General features: G+C 38.7%; 1 protein-coding gene across 1 annotated transcript in view; it reads right to left on the bottom strand.

Moving 5' to 3' along the window:
- Positions 1-1,600: 1,600 nt before the first annotated feature.
- The window catches only part of TSHZ1 (teashirt zinc finger homeobox 1), a 53,904-nt gene continuing 44,641 nt past the window's right edge, over positions 1,601-10,863 (bottom strand). Inside the window, exon 2 of the mRNA XM_042798069.1 lies at positions 1,601-5,619. Coding sequence (XP_042654003.1) covers positions 2,435-5,619 — 3,185 coding nt within the window. The 3' untranslated portion in view covers positions 1,601-2,434. The remainder of the gene's footprint in view (positions 5,620-10,863) is intronic.

Genomic DNA, 10,863 nt, shown 5'->3' with positions numbered 1-10,863 from the left:
TTAGAAACACTATGTAAATGTAACTGACCTGGACCTGCTAGGCTCTGGCAGAAAACAGAACAACACATGGATATTTCTGGGGTTGTAACTAAAGGTTAAATGTAGAACTGTGCTCTATTTGGAAACAAAGGCCTTACATTTTAATTACTTTCAGAAGAATTGAGAAGGAGCAGAAATATACATATATACACAGAAGTATATATAACAAAATAGTATCACTAACACCATGTGAAAGCAAACCCCTCCAGGTCCTCATATTTAATAGCCCCTCCAAAAAGTGTAATGGATAGCAGATCCCAGGCTTTCATACACCGTAACTGTCAAAGCACTCAGGAGATAGACTAGTGAAGGCTCTGACAGCTCTCTTTTACATTCTAAATGACACCTGCATTCAACAGAACAGAAATAAAGATTAAGGGAAACACCTGATATGATAGCACTCAGCTTACCTCAGAATGCAATATTTAAAAAGTACAGAGAAAAACAGGTCTGCCTTCTTCTACTGGAAGTAAAAACTGGTGACAAAGCCTCAGAGGTCTTCACCGCTGCCGGAAAGGCAAGTGCCGCAGCCTTCGACAGACTACGGGGGCAGAAGCCACAGCCTCTGACTATGCAACTGTTGAAATCAAAAGGTGTTTTGCCTGAGAAGGAAGGGATGAGACGGGTTTAGAACGCGCGCAGAAAATGACGACAGGCACAGTCATACAGCACAGGAAAATTAACTTGGCCGGAACCACTGCAGCCCTTCTTGCACTTCAGTGATGAGCAGAATGCCCGTTGCAAATGGATGGCGCCCCACTGATTCTGTACCTGGCGCAGTACGTACCTACTGCAGATCTCCTAAGAGGTTATTAGCATTACTGCTTCGAATGAAACACGTCACCATACAGATCACGAGAGATGATTTCAAATAGATTTTTGCTGGTTGATTATATAAACGATGTCTCTTATTGCTGGAATAACATCTCAAAGGCAATATAATGACGACATGACAATGTATGTAAATCAAGAACTGCATGTGGGTTTATTTTACACTTGAGAAAACAGTGGATTTAATTGTGTGAACCAAAATGTACTGTACAATATTAATGATAAAACATCAAAATGTATAATTCATAGTGCATTGCTTGCTTTATTTTTATTTATTTTTTTTTTTTTGTCAGATAGTTCCTTTAAGTACATGCATCTGGAAAGATGCAGGTGCCAGTAAAATTCCTCTATTTATATCAAGCTGCAGGAACTAAATTTTATTCAAAAAGTGTGGTTTTACATTATATACACAGAAATCGAATATAAAATGACAATATAAAAAGTTAAAAGAGAAAGCATACAGCCAGAAGGTACAAAGAAAGTTGAACAGTTTAAAATGGTACGATATGTAACATGTATTTTTTTAAGCTGATGCTGGCAATTTACAAGGAACAGAATCCAACATTTGCCCCATTTTTTTTTTGTTTTCATTTACCAATGCAGCACACTATAGAAAGGTCAGCTTGTACCAAAGCTTAACATTTGTAAATAACTAGAAACTGCAGTATTTTACAGGAAAGGAAAAAAAAAAAAAAAAAAAAAAAAAAAAAAAAGGAAGGAAAGAGCATTTTTACACTTGTTTTAAATAACAGCTTGCATACTTTTTTTTTTTTTTTTTTGCCAAAAAGTGGCAATTCTCAGCATCCAGAGGGTTTGGGCATAGTGGCAACTTGGTTTGATTTTTATTTTAATTATTATTTAACTCATACAGTTGTGGCTTCCTAACCCCTTGAGTACTACACAGCTCTCCTTCTTCCAAGGACTGCATGCACAAATTCTTCACAAACCAGTTCTGCATTAAAAAAAAAAAAAAAAAAAAAAAAAAAAGCTCATTCATTTAAAAAAAAATAAATTCTGCTTCCGACACAGCTTTTATTTTAATGAAATGCCCTTAAGCCTTTTGTTTTGTTTTGTTTTTCCTTATATACTTATTTAGTCACTGGGAAAGGCACAGAAATACTATTACAGTTCTCAGAGGGTTAAAACTTGACACTACCAGGTTCTGTGACCTTTATTGTCATGGCAACTTTGTAATTTTAGGATGTCTCTTTATCATTGTTCTTTGTGTCTTTCTTTACGGCTAAATTAATGTCTCTCAATAGTGTCTCCCACTATATTCTACAAAAGATAGCTTAACATCAAGGACAGATGTTGAAAATAAAGGTCAGACTTTGACTCACAAAAAATAAAAACAGAAACAAAAAATAACCATGCACAGATCAGACAAAGAGCATATAAATATAACTACAAAATAAGTGTAAGAAAAACCAAGGTCCAGATAGGCAGTTCAGCAACAAAAGTAAGACTGATTTCAGAGGCTCAGGTCAGGCCTAGTGCAGTACTATGAAGAAGTTTAGTGCAATGTTCCTGTGGTCACTTGCATACCTGGCTGCTTACCTGGACGCTATTGTTTTTCTAACTCAGTTACATAGATCAGATGGTCCTCTGGGGACTTGCCATGTGTTTTACTAAGGTGCAGTTTGACTGCATGTTTGCTCGCAAAAGTTCGGTTACAGAGCTTACACTGGAATGTGGAGCCTAAGTCCTCCTCGGCAATTCCAAGTGAGCCCAAAGTCTTGTTTGCAAGGACTTTTGAAACATTCTGCTGTTCTTGAATCTGATTAAGTGGCAACTTTGACAGATCCTTCAAACTAAACCCTAGGTGTGTCTCTAAGTGACTTATGTATGTAGAAGCAGTCCTGAACTGAGAGGCACAATCATTGCAAAAGAAAACAGGATGTCCTGTGTCCAAGTTCTTTAAAAATTTAGTTCCACCTGTCCTCCTTAACTGATACTTCACATTGGCCAGCCAGTGGCTAATTGTGGTCATGGAAAGACCAGTAAACTTAGAGATGTGTACCCGCTCTTGTGGACCTAGGTCCGACATAATGTATTTGCCTTCTGGGGTCTCCCTCAAGCTGGAAGCAAACTGGGCTTGAAGGATCAGAAGATGCTGAGGGTTCCAGTTGGACTGTCTGCCCTTCCTCTTGTGTACTGGAGACAGTTCATCCAGAGCTTCCTCAAAACTGCTTCCGTCAGCATCAGACTTCTCTGACACGGTAGACGGAGTTGAAGACTTGGGTGTCAAACGCCCTGTCAGGTTCTTCACCATATCGGAAATATCCAGCAGGGCACTCTCCCTTAGCGGGGACGAGGCAGAGTCAGCCACACTGGAAACAAGAGGTTTGTTTTTGGACTTGGTTAAATCAATAGGTTGATCACTGTTCTCATAGTAATACCGGTCAATAGCATCAGCCTGCTTGACCGGAGTGGTTGGGTAAATGGGTTTGTCCAACATGCTGTTGCTAATTTTGTACAGCATGGCCAAAGGGTCCAGAGAGGGGCTTACCGGCTTGGAAATTTTGCCTAAGTGGGTATTCATAATGGACTGTAAAGCGCTCAGTGGATTAATGAAGGATGGCTCAGGTGAATGATCTGTGATGATTCCTAAATTGTTACAGCCATTTGCAACCTTTGTTTTAAGTGGCTCAGTACCATTTGGCGTATGTGCTTCTGCTGGACTATCCTTTTTGACCTTCTGAACTTCTGTCTCAGAGCTCTTCTTCTGCTGCTGTTTGTTACTTATTTCTTCTGCTTTTGGGAAGTCCTTGTTTTCTTTAGCAGCAGGTGACATGGGTTTGACTGGAGAACTCTTCTCTTTCTCCACAGGCTTTTCTTCCTTCTTCACGTTGATTTTACCTGTAACTTTCTCCACGAGTTCTTCCATAGCAGATACATTGCTCTTGTGAGGTGGGGGTGTGAGATTGCCTGGGGAATGGATGAGCGCATTGTGTTCTGATGACAGTGATTTTACACTGCTTGCGTAAGACGGCTGCATTTGAACGCTCTGCACCGTGGGCTGAAGGGGTTTGACTGTTCCTGGGAGCTGGTAAGCTGCATGAATACTGGGGTATCCTCCCCAGGAAGGGGCTCCATTCTGAGCTTTGCTGATAGCTGTTGTCACTGTGTTCTCCAGGGATTTCAATATATCTATTCCACCTTTAGGACTATCATCTAGGTCCTCCTCTCTGAGGTACTGATACAAAGTTGTTGGCTCAAATTTCTCTGTAGAGTCCTCATTTTCTTCTTTAATCTTTTTATCCGTTTCACTGACCACCACCTTCTCCTTCTCTAGGTCTTTCTTTTCCTCCGAGTTTGTGGAGCCCACTGGGGAATCGGGCTGCTTTTTAATGTTGGAGGCTGGTAGCCTTGTGTGGGTGGTGGGTGGAAGAGGTATAGACTGTATCTTCTCCTCCACCACAGGGTCCAATACTAGCTGTTTGCCTTTTTTGGAAGCAGAATTGGTCACCTTCAGGAAATGACCAGTGACCATCATATGAGCAGTGAGCTGCTGCAAAGTGTCATGGGAACTGCCACATTCCATGCATTTCAGTATCTGGGCTTTGCGTGCCTCAAACTGCCAAGTGTAGCTAGCACCATTTTGATAGCCATAGCGGTTGTTTGGAGTCACATAGGGGTTGGCAGTTTTCTGATCCTTTGCAGACTCACCCAGTGAAGCTTCTGCAGTGATCCCTGTTGGCTCAGGTGAACAAGGTGAAGCTAAGTCCTGAAGTGCTCGCTTTTTGGTAGAAGGGACCAATTTAGTGATGGCTGGTACTGGCTCCTTCAGAGGCACTTTCTGGTAATGCTTTGTTTTTATCATATGGACGCTGAGGTCTTGCAAAGACTCAAACGAATGCCCACAGTACATGCACTTCAGTACTTTTTGGGCATCCTCTTTGCCTTCCATTTCCATAAGTGATCGTTTTCTAGGCTTTGACCACCGTTTGGTCTTATCAGCTTCTTTATCTCTGTTGTCATCACGGTAATGTCCAGTTTCATTCATGTGCACTGTTAGCTCCACCAGTGTGTCATAGGCTGCACTGCAGTCTTTGCATCGGAACTTGCTAGCACCGGTGAACACGGACCCATAAAGTTTATTGTTTTGCCGGTAAAGCTGTACTGTGCTGAAAAGACTAGGCTCTGGGAGAAGTCCATATGATGAGGTCTGCTGCAAAGTTTTAGCTAATGCAGCTTGGTGCCAGTCATAACCTGAGCCACCACTGTTACTATTACTGTTACTAGTATTACTGGTAGTTGTACTGGTACTAGTGTTGGTACTGGTAGTACTAGTACTCTGGGAATTGGCATTGGTGTCAGTACTGGGGGTGTTTTCATTCTGGCTGATTCCATTGTTGCTGGTGGTTGGATTGGATTTCTTTAAGTCCAAAGCTAAACTGGACCAGCAAGTCTCTGAAAGCAAATTTGCATACACAGCTTTTATTTGTGCCAAGCTGTCCTGTGGATAGGAAACATTGTCTGTGCACTGAGGATCCTCTTTCTCTTCTTTAGAGGAAGTGCTTTTGAAATGGGCCAGCTGATCGCTGTTTTCACTAAACGGCGAACCATAGCCTGCATCCTGATTAGTTGCAGTGCTGACTGGGGAGTTCTGGTAGCTTTGAGCCTCTTTGATCTCCGCTTCTTCATTGCACAAATACTCATTCTCCTGGATGTCCAGAGACAGCCCATCATCTTCCACGCTGTCTTCATCTATTTCTGCTGCTTTCAATTCCTCCTCAGGAACATATGCTAAAATACAGGAGGGGAGACAGGAGTGGAAAACAAGACAAAGTTACCCAACATGCACATTTTACATCGTTCCTGTCTTCTGTACTAAAAGCAGTAACCATAAAGACAAATTTTGAAGGTACATCCAGAAACCAAACTCACCATCACTCACACACTCTACCTATAAAATCCACACACTCTGTCCTGGTTACAGTTTGATATCGGTGCTACCTAAGAATAAACTTTGACTTCAGCAGTAAAATATGTGCCAGGACCACAGTAGATACCATAATATCAAAACCAAAATCAAACAAAGATTCTGTAAACCAGTTTTTATCAACCTAAAAAATGGCCCGGCACTGAGCTGTATTTACTGCACTATGTATGCACAACACATTGCAACTGACCTGCACCCCTCAGACCTAGGTGCTCCAAACCACTACTGACTTGACCAACCCCACCTCTTCAGCGCTGTCTTTTAGGGCAAACTGGCTTTAGCTACAGCTTCAAGGGCCATTTATGTGTCACTGACACCTGACTCTAATGGAGCTATAAGGGGCAAGGGTGTCAGGCCAGCTGTTCAGGGTGTCCTGATAGCTGGCTGTACTGGGTCCATCTGAGTGCAGAACAGCTTTCATTTTTACAAGGTGAAAAGAGAAGCAAAACTATGATTGTCTTCTGAAATGGCTAGTATATACTTTGCCTCCTGTTATGATCTGATGTGGGTCCTGCATTTACCATTTTGAAAACAAGTCAGAAACTAAAAGTAAATGTTAAAGTTTAATTTTTGAAAGCAACAAACAAAAAACTTGAGACCTCCATCCCATCTTGATTATTGGCTTACGGCAAATACAAAACTTTGCTATTGTATTGCTACCTGATGAAACTATATATTCTTACCAAACTATGTGTTTATCTATATCAAACTATTTTTTAAACTAGCAAATGTGATATTCATGAGCAGATGGCCATTACATCAAAACACATTTACTCCAAGGGCCCAATTCACAGAAGTGGCTTACATGTACCTAAGTGATAAATGTACACTTTCATTGCAAAGCAGAAAATATACTTGTACACATTTCCCTCCAGTTTTGTAAAAGAAGCTTAAAAAAAAAAAAATCACAATGATAATGGAATGTAGATCATTTATAAGCATGTCAAGGTAGAAAACATGGATTGTGAACAATTTTGAGCGGTCGAATAAAAAAATGCCTCCTTGTCAGGTGAACTGTGCAGCAGATGATGCTGAAAAGTAGCCCATGTCCTTCCATGGTACAATACTGAAAGGACGTCACAAAAAGACGCACTACTCCTAAGGGATATGAAGAAAATGCATATCATCATGTTAAGAAAGATGAGGTCATCTTCAGTTGGGGGGAGCAAAAGTACAAGTTGAGCTTCCTTTTGTACAAAGTCGCTAATATATTCTGACACTTATTTTTTTGAAAAATAAACAGAATCTTTTGTCATTGTAATATGAAGACTGTTTTTAAATTTTTAATTTTTGTTCTAGAGAAGTGAGTATTATGGCAAGTACTTCATTCTGTTTTCACCTTTGCAATTCAGTCTTAATGCAGCTCCTAACTACTTCAGTCCAATCTGTTAAGATAAAGTAAGAAAAAAGTCCATCTAGTACTGGGGTAGTGCTGAACCCTAAGATGCCCACTGCATCTTTCAACTGTCCCCTAAGTGTCAAATTTTTTCAGAAGATGATCTGATCTTTTGGTTTTTAAAAATGTGTTAAGCAGGGCCCAATTCCTTACAGATGGGCCAGCTTCAGATGTTTTCTAATATGTTTAAAAGGACTGGTGAATACCAAACACAATAGAAGTCACTACAGAAATCACCTTGGAGCCAAAGGCCAGGAAGATGCCGGGAAAGCACCATAAGCCAGAAGAAAAATATTCTTAAAAATGCATTTAGTCCATAAAATGAAGAATAAAATACAGAAATAGTAAAAGAACTAAGAAGTCAGTCAGCTTCCCAGCCTTGCAGTAATGGTGCTTCTGAAACACTCTGCTGGTATTTGAGCACGGTAGTAGCACTGCCATTCTGAACTCTAGGCATGCAAATAAAATTCATTTCCACACTTATGGTCTAAGATTTCTTAGCTCTCTCATTAAACACACCTGTTTTCAGTTACTTCTAACAGCAAAAGACAATACATTCTTAAGTTTCAGAAAAGTAAAGAACAATTATAGAATAATATGGTTTCTGATTCCAAAATTACTTTCAAATAAAAATAAAAAAAAAAACTCTTGAGGCCTAAAGTGCATAAAAATGGACAGTTACTATCTGGCATTTTTATTTAAAAAAACCACAACAAAACTTAGTAATGATCAGCAGACAGTTATCAGGTAGAAGCTGAAAACTGAGGGGGCCCACATTCTGAGCTTTTATTAAGAGCTATCTTCTTACTTAGTGGAACTATGTCAATTTTCTGGAATTTTCACATCCCAATATTTTTAATAAATGATGCAAGAAACCATTGTAGGATGCAGTATGCTGCTACAGTTGATACAACATTTTGTAAGAATTCATGTGAATTATCTGCTTAAATCTCTTTACTTAATTCTAAATTGCATAAATATATATTTTTATAATTGCTATATATAAGCATCTAAATATCTGCTTAAGTAGAAAATCTAACTAAGCCACTGACCTATCTTTTATTTTCATTTATTTATTTATGATGGTGTCTTTTCTCTATTCTCATACTTTTGCACTCTACCATAAAAGTAGAAGGAGCTAAACCACAGAAGAAATGTTAAAACTACATGAAAGTTCAGTGTTAAACTGTCAAAGAAAAGAAACAGTGTCAGGGTGAACTATCCATCTTTCACTTACTTTCCTAGTCTTAGGTTCTGCTGAGACTACTACACAACTGCGTTCACTCTTTATCAATATATACTGAAATATAATAGTTAAAAAATGTAAGATTGGCCAGGAGTCTGATTTTCTATGGTTTCAGAACTTAAGCCAAATTCTAAAAAACCCATGAATTTCCATGATGTGCACACCCACATCTGTATAGCTATTATCTGAAATAACACAAAGAAATAATGCTTCTTAACCAAAAAAGAGTGTCATTTATCAAAAATGTTTAATTTCTATTACTGCAATCAAAAAAAATATATTTAACTCCTGTAGTTACCATACGATACACACAATACCTTTTCATTCAAGACTACTAATGTTTATAAGATGAATAGCAGCACCCTCAACATATGGTATTTTGCAAGGTCAGTGCAATTCTCTAACTGAAGAGGTTTCTGTTAGAGCTAATTCAGAAGCATATAAAATGAAGAATGCTAATTTCTAAAAAATGTATGTTTTACTAAAATTCTCACAGAAATTTGACAAATTAGTAAGCTTCAGAATTTTAAACACAGCAAAAATATTCCTATTATAATCACTTGCAGAGACAAGTAATATTATTCTACATCAAATAAAAGCATAAGATGTTCAGATTCTCCCCCTAAATTATAGTAGGTAGATCAACAGACAGACAGATTTCAGATAGCCTATCTTTCTGCAACCAACAAACTCTCAGCAATCTTCTCCAGCTATGCCTGCATCTGCAAAGACACTGCTGGTCCTGAAGCCACACAGAAATACCATGAGCAGATAGAAGCAGTGATCCTCCTCAGCAAATACTATATCCAAAGCGGAAGAAATTACAGAACATAATACCAGCTCTTCTTTTCCTTCTCATTTGTGCATGAACAGATTCAGGCAAATGCATGGTGGAAAAAGAGGAAAAAGCTTCAAATTCCGTACAACTAAAAATTAGGGGGAGCAGTTTGCATTTCTTTTCTCCTTATTAAGTCTTGCTAATATTTTTTTCCTATAAAATGTGCCTTCTGGATGCCAGTGCTTCCCCATAGATATACTGTCATCTTTGAGCAGTGTTAAAAGCTGTGCATTCTAATCTAAGTGGACATGAGATGCTATATATTGTACATGAGTAGCACAGCACATTGTGTTTGCTTCAGTGAGAATATTTACACTATAAATATACATCCATTGTTTGAAAAAGCAGACAGATATCCAAAATGTAAGGATGTGGTTAAAAATGTAAATATTCTCACATAAAATCTTACTGTAACCTCGGACTAGTGCTTTTGAAGGAATCTGTATCTATGGAGGTATTATATTCCATTCAAAAAGGGATTCACCATTGAATACATTATTTTGAAAAGTACAAAAAGTAATGATTATATTTGTTTTTAACAGGCTCCAAAATTAAAGTAGTAATAAACTCTTCAAGACTCATTTTTAAATCCACCAAGTAAATAAATTTATTCAGGATAAACACCCAAAGTATTGAAGACCACGATTCAGTAAAACAATCAAATACTGAAATAATTTTCACTGAAATATTTATTTCATAGTTTCAAGAAATAGGGATGGGCTTAAGCCTAAAATTCCTCACTAAATCAGGGCCTACTCTGGGACTAAACAATAGTGGCACTATGGGAACGTTCACCATTCAACAGATATATTTCCACAGCTTCTAATATTTACCCAGCCAACAGGAGACAGCAGCTGCAGAAGTCTTCCTAGCCCACACTGTCACCTTGCACAAACTGTGCTCTAGGCTGGGGGTGACTTCCACTGCACACAAGAACACATTTCACATTTGGGGCAAAAAAGTACAGATAGAGAAGACAATCTACAGCCACACATCTCCCTCATTACAGAAAAACAAGAGGAAGAGGGGGGAAAAAAAAAAAAAAAAAGCATTTCCAGTTACATTTCCAGAATACAGAGTCGTAAGAGTTTTACAAAAGAATCCAAAATCTCACATTATGAGAGGTTAATGTGCCTGCTGGAAGATTTGAGAATTTTCTATATTAGTATATACAAATGTTCATACAAAATTCTGGCACAGATGCTACAAATCTGTGTGTGTGTCTGTATTACAATGTCACTACAGTGGAAAAATATGGCTTAGTTGTGACAATGGCTGAGGAGCAGCACAGACTATCAGACAACCAAATAACCTCACTACAGTGGTTTGTGTCTTTCATTTCTAATTGCAGCAAAATGGGGGGCAAAATACTAGAACTGCCTACCCTCAAATTCTAATGCAATGGGTCTGAAAAGTAGATAAGGTACTGTAACAAGAACAACCTCCGTGCTTCTAGCAGGTTGAATGATAACCCTTAAAGGCATCCCATTAAAAAACAACAAAAAGATTCTTCACCTCCTTCTCTTCTCTCCTCTCCCCTATCCCCTTAAAATGAATGCTGCAAATTA

Source organism: Tyto alba, unplaced genomic scaffold (assembly GCF_018691265.1).
Source record: "Tyto alba isolate M040663 unplaced genomic scaffold, T.alba_DEE_v4.0 Super-Scaffold_27, whole genome shotgun sequence".
NCBI lineage: Eukaryota > Metazoa > Chordata > Aves > Strigiformes > Tytonidae > Tyto > Tyto alba.
The sequence above is the reverse complement of the archived record's forward strand: the minus strand, read 5'-3'. Positions and strand labels throughout refer to the sequence as shown.